This window comes from Ochotona princeps, chromosome 10, assembly GCF_030435755.1.
Source record: "Ochotona princeps isolate mOchPri1 chromosome 10, mOchPri1.hap1, whole genome shotgun sequence".
Taxonomy (NCBI): domain Eukaryota; kingdom Metazoa; phylum Chordata; class Mammalia; order Lagomorpha; family Ochotonidae; genus Ochotona; species Ochotona princeps.
In genome coordinates, this window is record NC_080841.1 from 55,589,194 (window position 1) to 55,613,351 (window position 24,158).

Sequence of the window (24,158 nt, forward strand, 5' to 3'; positions counted from 1 at the left end):
GATGCAGACAGTTGACATCTGGCATGATTAGAGCCAGATGATACCTTAGGTCAGGAAAGCATGTTACACTCATAGGATGCTTAATCTACTCTTGGAATGTCAATAAAGAGTTCTGGGAAAAGTAATACTTAGTTTAGAGCCTAAAGCTGGGTCTGAAAGGCAAAGAGAAAGCAGTTGATCAAAGCAGCTGTAGATAAAATTGGAAGGAAAGGCAAAAACTAGATTAAAAGGAGTCCTGAGAGTGTGTTCAGCAGCTCGGTTTTTTCCTTGATGGCAGAGAAAGTAGATAGAGTAGAGAGGACTAGAAGGATGAATATGGATGATGAGATAACTGGAAGGAAGCTGAACCCGGAAGTAGAGAGCAGTCAAAAGACTGTAGACGCAGGGAGCCAACAATGCAGAAAGGGATTGTTACCGTGCTGGAGGGACAGGCAATGGTAACTAGCCCTGTGGAAAGTGTGGAAAGGGTTACTGATAAGACTTAGTGAGCTACAAAGAATGAAGAAGTTTCTGACAAGGGCACCTGAGTGAGTGCTGTTGCCAGTCACCAGTAAAGTACTAGAGGGGTGGGCACAGATGATGAGTTTTGTTTGAAACTCACTGTTATATGAAAGCTAATGAGATAATCTAAAAAATATTTATTTTATGTATATGTAAAAACTTTTAATTGGTTTGCATTCATAATTACTCTTGGTTTGATAAAGTTACTTTGTGATAAGTGTTTATGTTGGAGAATATTGTTCCAAAGCAGTCCAGCTAGTGGGTTGAAACTAATCTGGATTTATGTACATATGTGATAAATGATACTTTTTATAAAGAACTTAAATGTGACCATTAATTCTGGTTTTCATGTGTTTTTGGAAGATTCAGTGTTTGAACATCCATAAATGATAATATGGAGTTACCAGTATTAGAGCTCAGTTACAATCAGTGTAATTTTTAATTTTCTTTTAAGATTTATTTATTTTTATTACAAACTCAGATATATAGAGAGGAAGATCTTCCGTCTGAGGATTCACTCCCCAAGTGACCACAACGGCCAGTGCTGTGCTGATCCAGAGCCAGGAGCCAGGAACCTCTTCCAGGTCTTCCCACACGGGTGCAGGATCCCAAAGCATTGGGCCGTCCTCGACTGCTTTCCCAGGCCACAAGCAGGGAGCTGAATGGGAAGTGGAGCTGCCGGGATTAGAGCCGGCACCCATATGGGATCCCAGCACGTTCAAGGTGAGGACTTTAGCCACTAGGCCACGCCGCCGGGCCCAATTTTTAATTTTCTTTAAGATTTATGTATTTGGACCCAGTGTGATAGTGTAGTGGCTAAATCCTTACTTTGCAACCAGCAAGATCACATATGGCTTCCGGGTCATGTCCCAGCTGCTCGACTTCCCATCCAACCCCCTTCCTGTGGCCTGGGAAAGCAGTCGAGGACAGCCCAAAACCTTGGGACCCAGAAGAAGCTCCTGGTTTTTGGCTATGGATAGGCTTAGCTCTGGCCATTGTGACTATTTGGAGAGTGAACCAGCAGAGAGGATCGTTCTCTCTTTAAATCTGCCTTTCCAATAAAAATAAATAAACCTTTTTTAAAATGTATTTACTTGAAGTGAGAGAGAGAGGGAGAGACACAGAGATCTTACCTTGGTTTATTCCCCAGATGGCTGTAGTAGCCAGGGCTGGGCCAGGCCAGAGCCAGAAGCCTGGAACTTCATCTGATCTCCCTTGTGAGTTTCATGGGCCAAAGCATTTGGGCCACCTTCTGCTTGTTTTCCCAGGCTGTTAACAGGGGTCCATAAGGGATGCTGGTATTACATGCTGTGGCTGTGCCTGTTAAACCACAAATGTCAGCTGTTGTAGTTGATACACTTTACAAGTGCTATCATATAAGAATAGTTATGAAACTGTATCCTTTGGTTAAACTTGAACAAAGTTGAATTTAAACTTAGTGTAAAACTTTCTTTCATTGATTATGGTTGCACACGTATGGAAAGCAGTTCATGGGAAAGAGTTTTTTAAAAAATCTGTTTATTGGGTAGCAGAGCTGTGGTGTAGTTTATAAAACCACTGTCTCTGGTGCTGGCATCCCATATGGGTGCAGGTTCAAGTCCTGCTGCAAGTGCTGCTACTGCACTTGCAACCAGCTTCCTGCTAATGCACCTACAAAAGCACTGGAAGATGACCCATCTACTTGGAGTCATGCACCAACTTGGAAGAAACTCCCAGCTGCTAGCTATAGAGTGTCCAGCTTAGGTCATTGCAGGTATTAGGGCAGTGCATGAGCAATGAAATTTCTCTCTGTAACACTTTTTTTTTTTTAAGATTTATATATTTGAATGTCAGAGTTACAGAGAGAAGAAAAGAGATAAAAAGAGATCTTTCTTCTGCTGGTTCAATCTCCAAATGGTCACAGTGACCTGAGCTAAGCTGATCCAAAGCCAGAATCTAGGGACTACTTTCTGGTCTGCCATGTGGTTGCGCAAACCCAAGGTCTTGGGCTATTTTTCCCTGCTTTCCCAGGCCATTAGCAGTGAGCTGGATTGGAAGTCGAGCAATCACATGGGATGCCAGCACTGCCAATGGGGCTTAACCTACTACATTATAAATAAATTACTCTGAAAGTATTCATTTATTCTTGTATTAAGCATTAGTTGTATGCCTTGCCAATACTGTTTTAGGTGCTAGTTATGCAACAGTAAACAAGACAGCTCTTGCCCTCTTTTTTTGTTTGTTTTTTCTTTTACTAACTTGAAACCTGTCACTGCCCCAAACTAGAATCTGCTTGAGGTTAGTCAGTGATTTCTCCCTGCACACTTCATACCATAATTCTTGCCATCATGTGCAGTGTCCTGTGTTGTCTGTTCCAGCCCTGCCTCTTCAGTTCTATGTTGCTTCATTTTGGAGCTTGGCTGGCCTTGTATTGTTAGTTTCTGTACCATTGCATGCTGTTTGTCCTCAGGGCCTCTGTTCTTCTGTCCCCTCTGTTGGAAGTGCTGTCTGTAACATTCTTCAGCGTGTTGTCATGCTTCAGACATAGTAGCTTTAGTGTCAGAGCTTACCCCATCCCTAACTGGAGTGTGGCTTCTGACTGTTCTTAGTACCATGTTATTCTGCTCCGTGCCACTGAGCACAACATTAAAAAGATGAATAGCTGGTTTATGCACTCATTTGTCTTCCTCCACCAGACACTATTACTCTTTATGATGGCAAGAATCGTATCTGTCTTGGTTGTTGTTGAGTTTACAGCACCTAGCACAGTGCCTAGCACATTGCAAGTATCAAGTAAGATGATTCTTGAATGACTTGAATAAATGTAATAGTCTTAATGCTCGGGATGAGATTTTTAAAGTGATGAATGTTTAGAAGCTCTTCAATTGATAGGCATTTTAAAAAAAGGATTCATTTATTTTTATTGGAAAGGCAGATGTACAGGGAGAATGAGAGACAGAGAAGAAGATCTTCCTTCTGGTGGTTCACTCCCCAAGTGGCCGCACCAGCTGGAGCTGAGCCAATCTGAAACCAGAAACTTCTTCCTGGTCTCCCAAGCAGGTGTGGGATCCCAAGACTTTGGGCTGTCCTCAACTGCTTTCCCAGGCCACAAGCAGGGAGCTGGATAGGAAAGTGGGGCTGCCAGGATTAGAACCGGCGCCCATATGGGATCCCTGTGGTTCAAGGCGAGAACTTTAACTACTACGCTATTGTGCCGGGCCCAGTTGATAGTCATTTTTAACTGGTATCTGATAGATAGAGGTTGGGAAGCTTGCAAAATATTTCATGATGTACAACGCGGTTCCTTAGAACAAAAATTGATCTGATGTTAAATATCAGCAGTCCCAGGTTGAGAATCCTTAAGTAACCTTAAGTGGATGATGACTTAAGATATTCTGTGTCTCTCTCCCTCTCTGTCCTTCACCCTGTCTCTTTCCCTTCCTGCCTTCCTTCCTCTCTCCTTTCCCAGTCACCGCTTTTGAGTTTAGTTGAACAGCCCTAGAGAGTTATGAGATCTTGGAGATGTTAGTTTCTTATCTGTAGACACATGGCAGTTTATCTGGTATGACACTGGATGGCGTGAACTGTGAGAATGGATTTATTCTCAGTTATACATGGAATAACTCAGCCCTGAGTTACCATTTTTTATTTATACTTTTAGTGACATACTCCTAGAAATACCTCATGATATTTTATTCCTTTTTGAACTCATCCTGAAATCTTATTGCTAAGAATGAACATTTGGAAAAAGAAATCTTGACTGGCACTCATTGTGCCATGATGGATTAAGTCATTGTGTGGGACACCGTATCCTGTTACTGGAGTGTTTGTTTCCAGCCTTTACTCCTCCATTACAAATCCAGCTTTCTGCTATGATTGGGTGGCAGCAGTTGATAGCCCATACTTGGGTTCCTGCTGCTCACATGGGAGGCCTGGATGAAGTTTTTGGCTTTGGCTTTGGCTAAAGCCAGTCCTAGTTGTTGGAGGTGTTTGTGGAAATGAACAGGTGAATAGAAAATTCTCGTTCTCTTTTTTCTCTCCCTTATGTTTTATTCTGCTCTCAAACAAATAAATCTTGAAGAAATATTTGATTAGCTTGGATTTTTTTCTTTTAGGAACAAATGATGAGAAAGAAACAAGCCATGCATCTTGATGCAAGATATGTCACAATGGTGGAGAATGCATATTACTACTGCAACCCCCCTCCAGCTGAAAAGACAGTGAAAAAGAAACGTCCTCCTCTCCAGGAGTATGTGCGGAAACTTCTGTACAAAGACCTTTCTAAGGTTACCACTGAGAAGGTAAATCTTACTGAAATGTAATAGTCAACATGAGATTTGTGATAGTGCAAAGCTTACAGAACTTCAAAGAGATGTAGACATTGATCCCAAGTTCCAGTTTGTTTGATTCTATACATGTCGCCCTAAGAAAGGATTTCTACACTGATACATAACAGTGAGACCTATGTTTTATTTTTCTTTTATGAGAGCTTCTTTCTGTTAGGTGTTGTTTTGTTTTAAAGATCTATTACTTTAAGAAGTTGTAGACAGTTTGAAAAATGGAGACATCTTCTACTGCTTCACTTCCTTGATGATAGCTGCAGGCATAGGTGAGCCATGCTGTAGCCAAGAATTTTATCCAGGTTCCCCCCTGTGGATGGCATGGCCAAATTGCTTGGGTCATCTTCTATTGCTTTTTCAGACCTTTAGTGGGGAAGTGTATCTGAGGTGGAGCAGCAGGGACACAAATTGGTGCCCATATGGAATGCCACTGTTGTATTGTAGGTGCCAGGTTTACTTGCCATCCACAACACTGACCCCAGCTTCTTAATTCTGATTAAAATAGAAATTCTTTATTCATCCTGGAGTTATCTACAAATTTGACACTGTGACTTTATTTCTAATTTTCTGTATTGAATCTATCCTCATCCATTTCACTTTAGTCCATGAATTCTTAGCCTAAAAGGATTTTAGGGCTTCAGGATACCCATGGCCTCTCTGAAGTTTCATTATTAAAAAATTTTTTTTGAAAAGTGAATGGAAAAGATCTTTCATTGCTGGTTCACTCTTAAAGTGGTGGTGGTACAAGTCGGGTAGGCCAGGCCAAAGCCAGGAGCCCAGACTCCATCTGGGTCTGTCCCACATAAGGGTACTTGGACCAACTCCTGCTTTTGCTTTTTCCTGGGTACATTTAGCTAGGACCCTAAAGCATAAATGGAATAGCCAGGACTTGAACCAGTGCTCTGACATGGAATGCTAGTGTCTCAAGCTGTGGCTTAACTCACTGTACCATAATGCTAACCTTTTAACAAAGTTAAATGATGTGGTATCCTCCATCTTAAGAGAGCTTTTATCCAGCTAACCATGTGGTTGTCATTTGTTGGAAATTGTTGTTCTCTTTAAATAAGATCTTGTTAGGGCAGTTAACCTAAAGCTTAAGACACATACACTCACATTGGAGTACTGGCTTCATTTACTGGCTCTGGCTCCTGACTGCAGTTTCATGGCAGTGCAGACCCTGGGAAACAGCAACAGTCGCCCATGTAATTTAGTTCTTGCTGTCCATGTAAATGACCTGGCCTGGCATGAGTTACAAGCCTTGTTTAACCCTATCCAGCCCTGGCCATTCTGGGAATTTGGGAAGTAAACTGGTAAATGGTAATGCTTATTTATTTCTCTACCTCTGAAATTCGTAAACAATTTTTTTTTTCTCGTAAAGGGTACTTGGTATTATTTATGTTGAATAATATAAAAAGAGAATGTATAACTTCTGGTGAACTTTGGGTATTATTTTACTTCCAGTGAACTGAGTTTATAACTGTTAACTTGATTGAAAAACCTAGACTGCAGTAAATTTCAGAGACTTAAGAAGAGATTTAAGAAAAATAAAAATACATTCTGCCAAACTTAGAAAATCACCTTATTCCCATATCTAAAATGAAGGAACTGATATAAGATCTCTAAAACATTTTTTGACTCTTTAAAGTTCTGTGGTTAGGTCTGGCGTGATAGCCTCGTGGCTAAAAGTCCTCACCTTGCATGCACTTAGATCCCATATGGTCGCTGGTTCTAATTCTGGTTGCTCTATTCAGCTCCCTGCTTGTGGCCTGAGAAGGCAGTGGAGGACAATGGAGGCTCCTGGCTTCGGATCAGCTCAGCTCCAGCTGTTGTGGCCACTTGGAGAGTGATTCAGTAGATGGAGGATCTTCCTTTCTGTCTCTCCTCCTCTCTGTATGTCTGATTTTCCAATAAAAATAAGTCTTTTTTTAAAAAAAAAGTTCTGTGATTGGCATTGTGTCATAGCAATAGCTGCATTCCTTATGGGTGCCAGTTTGAGTCCCAGCTGCTCCACTTCCAATCCAGCTCCATACTAATGCCCTGGGAAAGCAATAGGAAGATGACCTGGGCCCCTGCACTTTGGGGAAGACTCAAATGAATTCCTGGCTTCAGCCTGGCCCAGCCTTACAGTTTATTCCACGTTTGGGGGATGAACTCAGCAGATAAAAAGAGATCACTCTTCCCTTCCTGTGACACTGACTTTCAAGTGAATTTAAAAACAAAAATTAAAAAAAAAAAATGAAATGTTGTGGGACCAGTGAAGTCCTAATTGGGCTAATCCCCCACTAGCAGTGTAAGCATCCCATATGGATGCAAGCTCATTTCCTGGCTGATCTACTTCCTAGCCAGCTCTCTGCTTCTGGATTGGAAAACCATTTGAGAATGGCCCAATTCTTTGGGCCCCTGCAACCACATAGGAGACCCGGAACGAAGCTCTTGATTTCCTGGCTTTGGATAGTTTCAGCTCTGGCTGTTGTAGCCATTTGGGGAGTTAACTTGTAGATGGAATATTTCTCTGTAAATCTGTCCTTCAAATAAAAACAAATTTTAAAAATTAGTTGTATGACTATATAATCGTAATAAAGAGTATTGTTTGGTCAGACTACTATGTGTTTCTCATAATAAGCAAAATTCTCTCTACCTAGGTTTTGAGACAGATGCGGAAGTTGCCCTGGCAGGACCAAGAAGTGAAAGATTATGTTATTTGTTGTATGATAAACATTTGGAATGTAAAATATAATAGTATTCACTGTGTAGCCAACCTCTTAGCAGGACTAGTGCTCTACCAAGAAGATGTTGGGATCCACGTTGTGGATGGAGTCTTAGAAGATATCCGATTAGGAATGGAGGTAACAAAAGCTTTAAAGGCACCAGGTTATGATTTATAGAGAATTAAAACAATCCTTAGATCGTGTTGTTGAAAAATAATAATTTGAAAAACTGTCCCTTTACTGCTTTTTCTTAGATTTAGTGATTTATCCACAATATCTGTTATATTAGGTTTTCTAGTCTTCCCTTTAGCTAGTACTGAGGTAAACCTTGTTAAGCTTATTTTGGAAGACTACTAAATTGTTAGTATTTCTAGGTCACTGTTGATGTGACTTACAGAAATTTATATACTCATTAGCTAGGAAAAGTTGACAGTTTGTAAGAATTGTCTGTTAGTGTAAAATCTAAACATACTGTTTATTAATTCACAAATTATATAGCAAGTAGATTATGGGGGCTGATAGAATTACATTTTAAGTGTTGAATAAATTGTTCATTTAATATTGGCTTAATGCTAAATTTATAGTATAATGTAGCTTTTAAAAATTAAAATATTTGAAAGATAAATCTTTCCTTGAGAAAGAAAAAGAATATCTGGAAGTAGCCACCTTATTACTTATTAGAAAAAGTCTAACAAAAGCATTGTTGTCTTTCTATTCAGTGTTCTTTCAGCAGTTGATACTGTTACAGAAGCAAATTTATTTGTTATGAAAATCTGAATTTTTTCCCCTTGTTGTTTTTATCCTGTAGGTCAACCAACCTAAATTTAATCAGAGACGTATCAGCAGCGCCAAATTCTTGGGAGAACTTTATAATTACCGCATGGTGGAATCAGCTGTTATTTTTAGGACTCTGTATTCTTTCACTTCATTTGGTGTTAATCCCGATGGTTCTCCAAGTTCCCTGGACCCTCCTGAGCATCTTTTCAGAATTCGGCTTGTTTGCACTATTTTGGATACCTGTGGCCAGTACTTTGACAGAGGTTCCAGTAAACGAAAACTCGATTGCTTCCTTGTATATTTTCAGGTATATAAGCAGAAACAGCCGGTTTGGCATCACTTAATGCATTGCTTGTATTATAAAAATATTAGAATGTTATGGTCTGGCTAATTCATTCTTCATATAAGAATATTAGAGAAACTTTTAAAATGTGGATTCTATTGTGTAAATATTCTAATTTACAGCTTTTATAATTGATTTTTGGGGTTTGGTATGATTTATGAGTTTACATTGAACTATGGATTATGCAATTTAATATAGCAATTTATTGTGATTTTTATATACATTTGATTTTTTTTCTCATTCTAATTTAATTCTGAAATTCTCTTAAGATCTCATTTTTAAAAGGAGATTTATTTATTTGGTAGAGTTACAGAGAGAATAAGGCAGAGAAAGATTTTCTATTCTTTGTTTCATTCTTCTAATGGCTACAACTGCTGCATCTGGCCCAGTCTAAAGCAAGGATGCTAGGGCTTCATCCAGGTTGCCCATGTGTATGCAGGGGTCCAGGCACTTAAGCCATCTTTTGTTGTTTTTCCCAAGCACAGTAGCAGGGAGCTGGACCAAAAGTGTAGCAGCTGGGACTTGAACTGGTGCCTGAGTATGGTGCCAACATTACATTTGGTGGCTTAATGCCAGTCCCTAAAATCTAATTTTTATTTTTTAGTTTTGGTCTTCTTTGAGGAAAAAATACTCATTTGGAGTAAAATATGTTGTTTTTGACATAGGAATATTCATTTATTATTAAATGCTTTGTGCTTTATTTTAGTTATGACTAATTATATAAAAGGTGATTTTGAACATGTGCTTGTAAGATAAATTTGGTGTGAATTCAGGGACACCTTATAAAGCTTGTATTCCAAAAGTTAGTGTGTATCTTGGTTGGTTGAAATACAGTAGTTGTTCCCTGTGAAATATAATGTTTAAGTGATGATTAGGCATGAATAAGGTATAGCTGAAAAAGTACCTATAGAACTATTTGGTTCTGGTAGTCAATTGGTAATTTACACATTGATGAAGAAAATACTCTTTTTTTTTTTAATTTGTTTACATATTTGAAAGTCAAAATTACTGGGGTCTGGGAGGTGTAAGAGATTGATTGATCTTCTGTCTTCACTTCACAAATGGCTACAACAGCTGGGGCTGGGCCAGGACAAAGCCAGAATCCAGAAGCTTCTTTCAGGTCTTTCACATTGGTGACTGGCCAATCTGTTGCTGCTTTTCCCAGGCTAATGATAGAGAACTTGATTGAAAGCAGAGCAGCAAGGACTTAAAATGGCGCCCATATGGGATGATGGCCTTGTAGGCAGTGGATTAAGCCACAGTGCTGCAGCACTGGTCATGAAAATAAATTTTCCCTAGTAATTTGAGTTATTAAAATATTGTCCACATCATTGCTGATGTTGAGCGGGATTCACTAATCTTGGGGAACCGTAGTTTGTTAATTTTGTACTGCCCCAATATCTTTGCAATAGAGAGTAACTTGTTATTCTCTTATTTCCTGAATTTGGTAACAAGTAGAAGGGCTATGCAGATTTGAGTTTTACATTCTTTGTTGTAGTGGGACTGTTTTAAGATGGAGACTGTTAAAAACATGAATTTGGCCATAAGGTGGCATCCAAAGTTGAATCTTTTTTAGTAGAGAATCTTTGCTTGGATTCACTCTGATCTCCAAGACTGACAGAAAAGATCTACTCAGAAATATCAAGAAGCAGAGATAGAAATGCTTATCAAACTGATTCCTAAGCAAAAATGTGTAGTAGGTGTATGCCAGGGAATGGGAGTCAGGAGGAAGTGCTGTGGAAGATAAGTGCAGTGTGTTTGGCCCAAAGACCAGGTATAGGCTGTTCTGGGTCACCTAGGAAGCATCAGTGTGACAGTGCTACTCAGCGTCAGTGTGCATGCACGCAGCCTGAGGACCACTGCTCAGAGCGGACTTGGATTCCGTTTTTCTAGGGTAAAGACCTGGTGAATTCTCAGGTGAGGTACATAGTTTAAGAAACAAGGTGCTAGGTCAAACTGGAGAAGAAGAACCAAGCCATTTCAGGATATTTCTTCAGTTATCGTAAACTCTTGGGTTGTGCTTTCAGGGAATGTAAATTTAGGAGTTGGAATGCATATGAAAAAAGAGGACTCCAGACTAGGAGGAGGGAGGGAAGATGCCTGCACAGTGCCAAATACACAGTAGATGTTCAATAAATGCTTGTTGACAGTTAATGATTTAATGTATTTCAGAGACCATGTTCTCAGATACTTGAACTGATCTTTGGGAAAAAATTATGGTAAAAGGAAGCTAATGGAAATTTTTCAAAACCTTGACTTGAAATCAATGTTTTTGGAAAATTGTGTATCTAAGTCCTATTTTGGGTATGCATCTGGGTCTTGGGTTTCTTTGTTGCAGAATACCTGATACTTTGTTTAGTGTTTAGTTGTTGGGGCGGGGTGGAAATAAACAAAAAATAAACAAGACATTCAAAGTTAACAGGTTGCTCCAAAGCTCTATAGAGGGAAGTAGTGGGAATTAAGATCATTGCTGCTGACCATTAATCAAAATGGTAGGTGCCTTGTGCAAAATCTTTTAGTTTAGTTATTATAACTAGGTAGTATCACAAAATAATTATTTTAAAGTACTTTTTGTTATTAATTTCTTATAGCTAAATTTTATTTTTCATTTGTTATCAGCGTTATGTTTGGTGGAAGAAAAGTTTGGAGGTTTGGACAAAAGACCATCCATTTCCTATTGATATAGATTACATGATCAGTGATACACTAGAACTGCTAAGACCAAAGATCAAACTCTGTAATTCCCTGGAAGAATCCATCAGGCAGGTACAAGACTTGGAACGTGAATTCTTAATAAAACTGGGTAAGCAATTAATTACAGATAGACAATGAAGGTGTATTTGGCAGACTGTTTCTAGAATTTGCTTTATAATGTTACTGGTCAGAGCTTACATTGGTATACTTCCTATTTTCAGTGTTAAGTGTTAATGTGTTAGGTAAGACCTGTGTGGCATAATTGATAGCAGTAAATAATCTCTAATCAGTGAGAAACAGTCACGCAGTACTTAAAGCAGTTAAGTGATAGTGAAGAAAAAATACAGTCCTGTCACCCTCTCATAGTTTTTTCTTGCTAATATAAATCGTATCTTTGAGCATTTCTTATTAGATAGTAAGTATTTTCAGTAGACATTATTTCCTAAGAAAGTCCAGGCCAGAAACTGTAGAAGTGAATACCTTTTAGAAGTTTGGAACTATCCTACAAAATTTCATACCATATCATTGGCAGAGTTGCATCTCTTTCTAAGGACTAGGTGTGCAAGTAGAGGATTGTGAATTTCCATTCTCAGTATTGTTCAGAGCTTCATCTGAGAGAAGTGTTTACCCTTGTACAGCTCCTGTTAAGGATTGTGTGAGTCAGTAGAGATGTATGCAACATGTAGCCATAACACCCTGATTTGTTAACTGATTGTTAGCATATTAACAAGTTTATTATAGCTGTTTCAAATAACACAGATTTTCTGACTAGTAAGTTAGTGTTTGCTTTTTCCCACCAACATGTCATTCATTTTTATTACATACCTTAGGAACTGCTTTTTGTGGTGAAGGCATTTGTGATTTTTTTCTTACCCCTTCAAACTTTTTTCCTGTTTCAGCAAACATTAACAGGATTACTTTTTTCTAAGTCCTCTTGTAAATAATATGATTGCTGGCCTTTTTGTTTCACTGAGCATGTAGATAATAACTTTCCATGCCGCTCAATCCAAAAAGACATGTGATTCTTTGATTCTAGTTCCACATTACCTGCTTTCTTTTCCTTTTCAAATTTCTAATTTGATCATTTGAAGCAAAGTATATCAGTTTACTTATTTCACTTTTATGTTTTCAAATTACAATGTCTTAGTCTTGCTCTACCCCAAGCTTTCATGAATGGTACTTTCTGTTTGGTGATTATACATAAAAGCATGGCAGTTTGGTGACAGTGAGAACGGTTCTACTTTGCTTTGTATAAATCAAAGGGTTAAATAAAAGACCTTTAGGCTTCCTTTGAAGAATCTGCCCTTGTTTAAAATATAGAGAAGGGAAAATAGGTCATTGTTTAGAAATGGAATTCTGAAGATGATAGCAGTGACCATCACGGAACTACTAAGTCTTCTCCATTTTCCTCCTAGTATTAGACTCTAAATATCAAGATGTTTGTAGGAAAGTATATCAAATCAGTTTCCAGTTGATAACCATAATATAGTGTAGTATTTTGCCTATGGTAGTCCTGTTTTCAAGCATCTGAGAATTTGTTGTCTCAGTTTTATTGTAACTCAATGTTAACTTACTAGTTAGAAAACACTCAACATCTCGCTTAAAAATAGTTTTTAATTTTATTAGAAGTAATAAATATCCATGAAATAATTTTGAAAAATACCATGCAAGCAGAAATCAGCAAGATTGCCTAAGGAAAATTGTGTTAATATTTGTATATGCTCCTGTTCAATCTTTTTATGTGTGTTTATAGTTTTGTAACTGAATCATGTCTGCTTAATTATACTTTTCATTTTGGGTTTGATTTTTTTAGTTGACTATTTTTTTGTGTGAAAGTGCTATACTATTATTTAAACTTAATATTTGACTCATGTTTTTAGTTTTCCACCACTCTAAATAACATTGTTGTTTGCTTTTGGGTGTGTACACCTCTGATTTCATTGAGAGAGGAAGAATTATTGGCTAAGACATTTTTCTCTGAACTTGAGAGCAAAAACAAAGTGATGAAGGGCATTTTGGGTTGCAAGATCTAGAAACTCCCATAAGGAACAGAAATGAAGGAAATTAAAATGTACATCAAATGTATTTTAAAGGGACATAGTATATTTCACTAACTAGAAGTAAAATTGATAAAGTTAAAGGCCAAAAGTAGTAATGATTAAATATGATTTTGTATCTGCTGAAGTATTACTCTTTTACTTTTTTAAAGATTTAGTTCTTTATTTGAAAGAGCTACACAGGAGGAGAAAAGAAGCAGCAGAGGTCTTCGTCTGCTGGTTCACTTTCTAGATAACTGTCATAAAGAAAAGGTTAGGCCATGCCAGAGCCAGTAGCTTCATCCGGGTCTCCCATGTTGATAACAGGGGCGTACACACTTGGGACAACTTTTTGCTGCTTTCCTAGGTCAATGTTAGGGAGCTTGATCAGGGAATGGAACAGCTAGGACACAAACTGGCTTCCATATGGAATGTTGCTTTTGCAAGCATTGACTTTTCCTACTGTACCACAATGCCAAGCCCAAAGTAGAACTGAAAAATAGGAACAGAATGGGGTTGGTGCTCAACAGGCTAATCCTTATCCTTCAAGCGCCAGCATCCCATATGGGCACCATGTCATGTCCCAGCTGTTTCACTTCCAATCCACCTCCCTGCTTATGGCCTACAAAAGCAGAGAAGAATTACCCAAGTCTTTGGGACCTTGCACCCATGTGAGAAGAAGCTTTTGGCTGCTGAGTCTGATCAGCTCAGCTCCAGCCATTTGGAGAGCGAACCAGCAGATGGACAATGTTTCTGTATCTGTCTCTCCTCTCTATAATTGCCTTTCCAATACAAAAAAATAAATAAAACTTCAAAAAAAAAAACAGTAAGTATTTGGGAGGATGTTGAAATAAAGCCGTATATTATAGCTGATGATATAGTATTGGACATGATGTAATATAATATTGGACAGACTAAGCACTTGCATGATTATTTTTAAAGGAGTTAAAATAGATCTGATTATTTAGATAGTATTTGGAGACATGTTTAATAGTCTCCACTTTTAAAATGATGGAAGAAAGCATTCAAAAATAGATGTGGGTGTTCATAAAAATCATGCAGTAGGAAACAACTAAAAAGATCATTTCCATGTCAGGATATTATCACTTACAAAAAGAACACTAGCAAATTGATAGTGAAGTAGAATACTCTAGTTCATAATAAGCATATCACTATTAAATAAGGGAAGACAGGGGAGAGTTAATGTTTTTTTTTCAGTACTGCTTCTCTGCTGAAATGATAGAGGTGGTGTTCTTATATATGACAAATGAGGCAAATCCAAATTAAAAAACTAAGTTAGCCAGTCTAGCTAACCCGAAAAGATCATATTTTTTCTGACTTTTAAATCTGTGGGGAAAGTGTTCAGCATCTTTGGTAAGTAGAGGAGTAGGAGTTAAGCACTGTCACAGGCAGTATTGCCCTCTGCTGTGAGCAGGAAAACAGACATCAAGTAGCTCAACATTCAGAGAGAACTGTGGTCCTCAAGCACATCATTTAGTATTTTGTTTCTTGAAAGATTTATTTGTTTACATACTTATTTGAAAGAGAGATCTTCTGCCTGCTTGTCTGCTCCTCTGATGGCCGTGGTCACTAGGACCAGACCAGGCCGAAACCAGGAGCCAGAAGCTTCTTCTTTGTTTCCCATCTGGATGGTAGGGCTCCAAATGCTTGGACCATCTCGCATTAGCAGAGAGAGCTGGATCTGAAATGAAGTAGCTGCTGTGCCACAGTGTTGGCCCCTGCTTCTGGTGTTTATATTCTAATGTATGGATTTTGCATTTTATTGTCTATGTATTCCTTATATGTTCATTTTTGGTATATTAGTAGTTCCCTAGGTGTCCACTACTGGTTACACTTAGTAGGTACAAACTGTAATACTTAGAGATATTATTTTTGAAAGTGACTTGCAAAAAAAAAAGTGACTTGCAAAGCAAATGAAAATATTTTAGAAATAGTATATGTTTTCCTTACAGATTAGAAATATGGCCTTCAAAACCGTGTTCATTTTATCATTATTCTCCTTGAGTACATAATTTAAGTGAGTATAATACAGGTGTAATGACAGTTCATGACCCCACTGTGACAATTTTTTTACTGAGAGTTGTTGGGTTTATCCCTGGCTTTACATTTTTTTGCTGTTCATAACAGTTCTTTATTTTGCTTTTTAAAAATCCAAATGGATAAATGTAAAATCTGTTATTTTAGTCTTTCAAGCTAGTGACAATGAGAAAATATTTAAGTTAATGGGACATGTATATTTTCCCCATAATTATTTTTCTTTTGAAATAGAATTCTCTGGGCTTCATTTGTCTTCTCTCAATTGTGTTTTTATTAAACTTTGTACCTTTACAGTTGCATTTTTGTTTGTGTTTTAAGATGCCTTTAGTTGAAAGGCAGAGTGACAGAGAGATACAGGGATCTCCATCTGGGCCTCCCATTAGGGTAGCAGGGACCCAAGCACATGAGCCATCTTCACTGCTTTTGTGGGACTGTTGACAGGGAGCTGGATGGAAAATAGAGCAACTGTGACTCAAGTTGCGCTCCAATATAGAATGCCAGCATCCAAAGTGGAGCTTAGCCTATGTACCACAATGCCAACTCTGCCTCATTATATGTTTTTATCAATTATTAAACTAATTGACTTGGCTATTCAAACACTATGCATTAGTCTTCATAATTTGACAAGGTTACATCATATTGCTGGAGTTTCTTCCTGCTCTAATTCTCCAATAGTATATTAATAAACAAGTATTTACTAAATACCTACTGTGTATTAACTATATATGGCCTCTGTTAAGTTTTGCATATATAAAGCTGCTTGTTCTCAAGGATCTCATGATTTGACGCAACAAAATGAAATCATTAGAAAGAAAATTTAATCTGGCACATCATCAAATGTAAAGTGTTCTGATAAATTCTCTAGGTGGTTTAGTAGCATGCCGAAGTAATAGATTGAAGCACTCAGTGGTAGTTTACACAGAGAGTAAAATTTCAACTGAGCAGAAGTATGAATGGGATTTGAAAGTGTATTTTGAAGAATATTTTCTGTGAGAAGAACATACTGTGAGCAGGATCTCAAGGCAGTATGCTCTGTGACAGGAGGAGTCTGACCTGACTGTAGGGGAAGGTTTAGGAAACATGAGTGGGAAGTAGTCAAGTGAGAGCTTCTGTGTTCCCTTCAAAGTAAAGAGAGATGACTGCTATTTGGACAATGCTGAAGAATTTACAAGTGTGTATGGAGGGTGAATGCTGTTGAGGAAAAAGCTATATGCTGTGTTTCTTCTCTTCCTCCAGTTGTATTTTCACAATTCAAATTTCAGATAGCAAATGTTGAGTTCTCCATTAGCGTGAAATGATTTTATTTCTGAGGTTTTAGAGTTTCTTGAAATTCCTTTTAGTATAGTGTGTGGATAAGGCTATTTTTAATATGTATTTTTTCGTTTTCTCCTTGTTTCAAGGCCTAGTAAATGACAAGGATTCAAAAGATTCTATGACTGAAGGGGAAAATCTTGAAGAAGATGATGAAGAAGAAGAAGGAGGTGCTGAAACAGAAGAACAATCTGGAAATGAGAGTGAAGTCAATGACCCAGAAGAAGAGGTGATGACTTTTATTTATAGCAAATAGGTACATTTGTGTAAGAGTATTTGATCATATCAGTTACTGTTCCATAATACATGAATAAGATCTTTGTTTTATTGTAGATGTAACTAGCTGCATATTTCTATTAGAAAAGTCCTTCAGGATTTTTAAAGAACATATTGAACATTTTAAAGTAAAATACTGAATGTAGCATTTTTATTTAATAATCAGTTTGAAGAAAATGTTGTCTGATGTCCTATATTTCTTAATCTCCTTGGTAAATATGGACTTTTTAACCTATAACCTTTTTTTTAATATACATTTTACTTTTATTTGAAAGATTTAGAGAGAAAAAGAGCCAGAGAGAGATCTTCCATCTGCTGGTTCACTCCCCACATGGCCACAATGGCCAGAGCTGAGCTGATCCAAAGCCAGCAACCAAAGTCTTCCTTTGGGTCTCCCTCATGAGCACAGGGACCTAAGGACTTGAACCATCTTCTCCTGCCTTCCCAAACTGCAAGCAGGGAACTGAATAGGAAATGGAACAGCTGTGGCACAAACTGGCATCCATTTGGGATGCTGGCACTGCCAACTGGAGGATTAGCTTACTTTGCCACAGCGCTGGTCCCTAACCTGTAGGTTTTATAGTCTTAAAAACTAAATTTCTGGGTAAAGTTTTCTTTATTTTTCCTCCCTCTGGTGATATATGAAAGACAAAATGTATTGACCTATAAAGATTGACACACCTTTTTGTTAACGATGACTGTCATAGTGAAACCATATGAAATCTGCTTCTTTACTATTTTTGGCGTTCTCAAATGACATTTTTATGTGGTTTCACTTGATAGCTTTAATTCTTTTTTCTTCCACCAACTCCACTTATTTTAAAACATTTAATTAAATATGTGAGATTTCCTTCGTAATTGGAGTTAGACTATGCAATAAATGAGTGTGGGGTATAGCACCAAAACTAATGGCAAGGTAGGGATTCATTGTACTACTCTCTCTCCATTTATGTTTGCTGAAGTTCTAGGGATAAAAAATAAAATTTTGGTAGTATGAAGAAAGGTAGGAATAGAATTACTTCTCAACCTTTTGCCTAAAATCAGGTGTAGTATCTGAAATGTCATCTTTCTGCAGACAGCATATGAAATGGATTAGTAGAATTAGGAGATGGAATAAAACTTTTTCTAACCAAATAGCGAAAAAAAATTTGTAGTCCTTTTTTTATTTGAGTAAATAGGATGTAAGTAGCAAGTGAATTGTTTTAATGCCTTAAGGAGGGTTATTTATAGCAATCATCAGATGGATTTTTAGGAGTTGCGTTTAGGGGCACATGTCTGGACACAGCAGGCTAAGCCATTCCTTGGGAGTTCTGATTCAAGGCCCCACCATCCAGGCTTCTGAAATAGCTTCCTAAGCATGAGCCGCAGATATAACAGGTAATAATCCAACCACCTGGATTCCTGCCACCCATGTGTGAGACCCAGATGAAATTCCAAGCCCCTGCCTTCACCCTAGCCTAGTCCCCATCTTTGGGTGGGCATCTGGTGAGTGAGTTAACCAGAGAAATAAGAAAATCTCTCTGCATTACTCTGCCTTTTAAATAAATGAAGAGAAATTTTTTTTCTTTTAGATTTACTTACGTATTTACTTATTTATTTATTTATTATTGGAAAGTTAGATACACAGAGAGAAGGTGAGACAGAAAGGAAGATCTTCTTTCTGTGGTCCAAATGACTGCAGTGGTAATATTGAGTGACCCTAGAACCCATTCTCTGACACTACTGGACTCCCATATTACCTAAATAAAATACAGTTTAATGGGTGAGAGGAAACATTAGTGCATTCATATTTCTGTTGAGCTTAGTTTTTGAATGTAATGTAATTAAAAAACATATAAAGATTAATTTACTTACTTGAAAGGTAGAGATAAAAGACAGAGAGATCTTCCATCCACTGGTTTACTCCCCAAATGGATGCTGCAGCCCAGGACACACACTGCTATTTTCCCAGCTGATTTGCAGGGAGCTGGACCAGATCAGAAGCGAAGCTGCTGGGACTTGAACCTGTGCCTACATGGGATTTCCCATGTATTGGTCTTAAGTACAGTGGGATTTAAGCTATTTACATTTATGGCAAACTGGCCAGCTGACTTTACTCCATCGTGGTAGGCAACTACAGAGAGAGAGAAAGATATCTTATATCTGCTTATTCTTTTCCCCAGCATCCACAACAGCTGCTGGAACTGAACCAAACTAAAACCAGAGAGCCTGGAATTCAACCCAGGTTTCCTGTGTGGGTGACAGACGTGCTGCCTATCAGGTATAGGTTAGCATGGAGTTGGAATCAGAAGTAGCCAGGGATTTTAAACTCAGATCCTCTGACAAGTGATGCAGTGTCCGAGGAGGCATCTTAACTTTTGTGCCAAATGCTTGCCCCATGATAAAAGAATTAAATACTCATTTTAAAATATTTTAAGGCATGTAAAATATACAATATTTGCCTTTTTCAAAATGTGTTAATCTGCTGATGCTGAACAATTTCAGGAAGGCTCTGATAATGATGATGATGAGGGAGAAGAAGAGGAGGAGGAGAACACAGATTACCTTACAGATTCCAATAAGGAGAATGAGACTGATGAAGAGAACACTGTACGTATGACTTAGAAGTTGGCATTATGAAACTGCAGCTTTCCCATAGTACTTGGGTTATAGCCAGTGAAGTTTTCTCATGATTATTAAAAATATAATTATTTGATACTTCATTTTCATTATTGACGGTTTTTTTTTAACATTTAAAACAGTTGTATTTTTTATTCACTTATCCTTTGAGTTGTGATGAACAAGTCTTTAGTATATAAAAGCTTTTCCTGTGAAACATTATGGTTTGAAATGTTGGTCTAATGTCATTTTGTTTATTTGAAGGAGGTAATGATTAAAGGAGGTGGACTGAAGCATGTGCCTTGTGTAGAAGATGAGGACTTTATTCAAGCTCTGGATAAAATGATGCTGGAAAATCTTCAGGTATTAAATGTTATTCTGTGCTGAAGTATTTTCTCAGTATAAAACATTGTAGCTAACCTGGAATTCTGACTAAAATGAGGGTCTTTATTTGAATTAACATTTGCTTATGTAGTAGGCTTTTGAAATTGTGCACCTTGTGACTTTCAATAAGTTTCACATCCCAAATTTCATTTACCATTCTTTAGTTTTTCTGTTGAATTTTATCTCATTATTTTGAAGATCCTTTTCTTTTTTTTTTTTTAAAGATTTATTTATTCTTATTACAAAGTCAGATATACAGAGAGGAGGAGAGACAGAGAAAGAACTTCCATCCGATGACTCACTCCCCAAGTGAGCCGCAACGGCTGGTGCTGTGCCTATCTGATGCCGGGAACCTGGAACCTCTTCCAGGTCTCCCACACAGGTGCAGGGTCCCAAATCCTTGGGCCGTCCTCGACTGCTTTCCCAGGCCACAAGCAGGGAGCTGGATGGGAAGTGGAGCTGCCGGGATTAGAACCAGTGCCCATATGGGATCCTGGGGCTTTCAAGGTGAGGACTTGAGCCACCAGGCCATGCCGCAGGGCCCAGATCCTTTTCTTACAGTTCATTAGGAGCCAAGCTTTTTAAAACATAAACATTTAAGCATATTTTATAAATTTTTTTAAAGATTGATTTTTATTGCAAAGACATTTATAGAGAGAAGGATCTTCCATCTCCTGGTTCACTCCCCAAATGGCCATAAAGACTGAAGCTGAGCTGATATTATCTGAAGCCAGGTGTTTCTTCATGGTCTCCCTTGTGGGTGCAGGATCCCAAGGCTTTGGGCCGTCCTTCACTGCTTTCCCAGGCCACAGCAGAGAGCTGAATGGAAGTGGAACAGCTGGGATATGAGCTGGCAGCTATGTGAGACCCCAGCACTTGCAGAGGGAATATTAACCAATTGAATCGTTGCACCAGGCCCCACATTTGATAAATTCCTATATTGTGTTAATGGTTTGTGTGTTAATAGGAAAATATTGGTTGTTTAATGTTTTTAAAATATTGGTTTAAAGGGCCAGAGCTGTGACATAACATACTGATCCTCAGCCTGTGGTGTCAGCATTGCATATCGGTGCCAGTCTGTGTCCTGGTTGCTATACTTCCAGTCCAGTTCCCTGTTGGAATAGCAGTTGAGGATGGCTCCAATCATTGGTCCCCTGCACCCTGCATAGGAGACCTAGCTCAACTTCAGCCATTGTGGGCATTTGGGAAGTGAACCAGCAGACGGAAGATTTCTCTGAGTTTGTCTCTCCTGCGCTGTGTAAATTTGCCTCTTAGATAAAAATAAATTTTTTAATAGTTTGATATATTTGTGGCATAATAAACTAAACAATTTTATTTTTGAATCACTTCTAGCCAGAAGTCCAGTACACTATCCACTGTGCCACAGAGTTTTTTTTTTTTTTTTTTTTTTTTAAATCTTCATCTAACAGTTTTTAAATGTCACACTAGTTTGGAGTATTTAGGCTTCTGTATATTTAGAGGTAAAATCCCCTTGGATTGTCTACTTTGACCATATATGTAGCTCTTACTATTTTCATTTAATTTTTCAAAAGATTAATTTATTTAAAAATGTTCAAGAAAGGAGGAGGAGACAGAGAGAGAGCTGTTACATTCACTGGTTCATTCTCCTGATGGCTACAAAGGCCGGAGCTAAAGCCACCAATCAAAAGCCAGGAGCCAGGAGCCAGGAGCTTGGAGCTGTTTTTGGGTCTCCTGTGGGGGCTTAAGAGCTCAAGTGCTTGGCTGTCTTCTGTTTTCTCAGACACACTGCTGGGGAGCTGGATGGGAAGTAGAGTAGCCAGGACTGGAACTGGTGCCCATGTGGAATGGCAGCACCATAGCCAGCAAACCTTCAGCTATTAGACTGTGGTAATACACAGTGTGCTTTTGTGTGTGAATGAACATCTGTGTTTGGACAGTGAATCATTCTGGCCACAGAAGGAAAATTTAGTAAGCCTGTTAAGTGACATGGCATTTCATCTAAAAATGTACTCTTTATATAACGATGCCTGCTTATATAGTTAAATGTTCAAAGAATGTCAGATTGCTTATAATAGAAGGAAAAAAAATCCTCATTTTCCTGTTAGTGATCAATTAAATAATAAGGGCATAGGCACACAATTATATACACAAATACATACTCAAAAATGAACAAACAAAAGATTAAAAAGAAAAAAAATAGGGGTCTGGTGTCGTTGCGTTACAGATTAAGCTTCCACCAGTAATGCTGGCATCCCATGTAGGTGCTGGTTCAAGACTTAGCTGCTTCACTTCTGATCTAGCTCTCTCTAATGCACCTGGGAAAGCAGCAGAGGAGTGCTTGAGGGCTCCTGCACCTGTGTGGAAAACCTGGAAGAAGCTCCTGGCTCCCAGCTTTGGCATGGCCCAGCCCTGTCTGTTGCTGCCATCTGGTAAACAGACCAACAGAAGGAAGATCTGTCTATCCTCCTTTCTATAACTCTGACTCTCAAATCAAAAGCAAATCTTTTAAATACATATATATGTATGTATGTATATATATATATTTAGTGAAATGGTATGTACAGTTGCTTCCTGGGTATTTAATGTATGCATTAATATGTGTAAGAGAAAATTTAGGAGAAAATACTGAAGTGTTAGCGTTGTCGCATCTTGCTTTGAGACACAGGTAGCTAGAGGAATTCGTATGGATACACTTAGTAATAATTTTCTTAATTACATATTTTAAGAAGATAGGATGTTAATTTTGTAATCAAAGGAAAAGGTAGTTTACAAATCAAGGTTTTTCTTAACATTCTTTCAGATTTTAGTTTTGTAGATGCTACTAACCCTGGGAGGATTTCAAGTAGATTCTATAAATTAGAATTTAAAAAGCAATAACAAAATAAAGCCCTTATACATTTTACTTGGTATACAAGTCTATGGAAAATATAAGGCTGGTATCAAAATGCTATTTATATGGTGGTAGATAGGTTTCAAAACCTTAAAGGATTTTCAGCATTACCTACCTACCTTTGAGGAATCATCTACCGTCATTTATCACATATACCTATTTATATTTCCCAAAACTCACCATGTGGTTTCCTGTGCTGTGTTTGCACCTGTTCTTGCCCTGCATAAAATCCTGTGCATACCCAAACCTGTTATTTAACCATCTGTCTGAAAGAGTTCATATGTTGGCTTTAGTATTGTCAACTGTTCCATTTCTGTTCAACCTTTTGTGAAATCTCCACCCACCCACTTCCAGCCAGGCACAGATGGTCACTCCATCCTCTATATCAGGTGATAACATATCTCTCATTCACTGTAGGCAATTTATGTGTATGTCCATCGTACTTAACAAGTTTATGAGCCCTGTGAAGATAGACACCAAGTCGATTTAATATTATAGTTTCTGAGCCTAACGTATGGTAAATATTCAGTGAAAATTCATTTAATTAATTGGTCAAAAATGTCAGTGTAAATGATATAAATAATTGATATCACCAATCAAGAAATGAGCTGGTAATCTTAATGGTTATTGAATGCATTCATTCTTGAATATTTATTCAAAATGCCTACTTTGTAAAGCTCTGTTGGGGAGCACTATGAAGAGTAGGGGAGTCATTGTGGTTTGTTAGGAAGATGTGCAATGAGGATGAGTAAAAATTTATTTGAGGGGCAGGGAGATCCACTAGCACTTGAACATTTTGTGCTGTGGACTGGCAAGAGCAATAAACCGCCAAATCACTTACTGCCTTCCAGGTCTCTTATAGAAGTTTGGGCTAAAGAGGGAGAAATACTGCTTTTATAGACTCTCTGGCTCTAAGGAGTGTCATATTTTAAGACGACATCGAATGAATTGCTTGTAATTTTCATTAGTGCATATCCTTATTATCTTATTATTTATATACATTTTAATTCCTGTTTTGAAGCAACGAAGTGGAGAATCTGTTAAAGTGCACCAGCTTGATGTTGCTATTCCTTTGCATCTCAAAAGCCAATTGAAGAAAGGTCCCCCGCTTGGTGGTGGGGAAGGAGAGGCAGAGTCTTCTGACACCATGCCATTCGTCATGCTGACAAGAAAAGGCAATAAACAACAGGTAAGGATTATCAGTTATCAAGGATAGGGATTGGCTTTGTTTTTTTATGTTCTAAATTATCCTTTGTTGTTGTTTCTAAGTTTTAAAAATTT

At 38.0% G+C, this 24,158-nt stretch overlaps 1 protein-coding gene across 3 annotated transcripts in view; it reads left to right on the forward strand.

Annotated features, from left to right (window-relative positions):
• Positions 1-24,158, forward strand: part of UPF2 (UPF2 regulator of nonsense mediated mRNA decay) — a 103,539-nt gene that overhangs the window by 69,631 nt on the left and 9,750 nt on the right. For all 3 annotated transcript variants that reach the window (XM_058669476.1, XM_058669475.1, XM_058669474.1), the window contains exons 12-19: positions 4,596-4,781; positions 7,463-7,666; positions 8,337-8,612; positions 11,268-11,451; positions 16,837-16,976; positions 19,508-19,612; positions 19,886-19,984; positions 23,899-24,066. In XM_058669476.1, the coding sequence (XP_058525459.1) occupies positions 4,596-4,781; positions 7,463-7,666; positions 8,337-8,612; positions 11,268-11,451; positions 16,837-16,976; positions 19,508-19,612; positions 19,886-19,984; positions 23,899-24,066 (1,362 nt within the window). The remainder of the gene's footprint in view (positions 1-4,595; positions 4,782-7,462; positions 7,667-8,336; positions 8,613-11,267; positions 11,452-16,836; positions 16,977-19,507; positions 19,613-19,885; positions 19,985-23,898; positions 24,067-24,158) is intronic.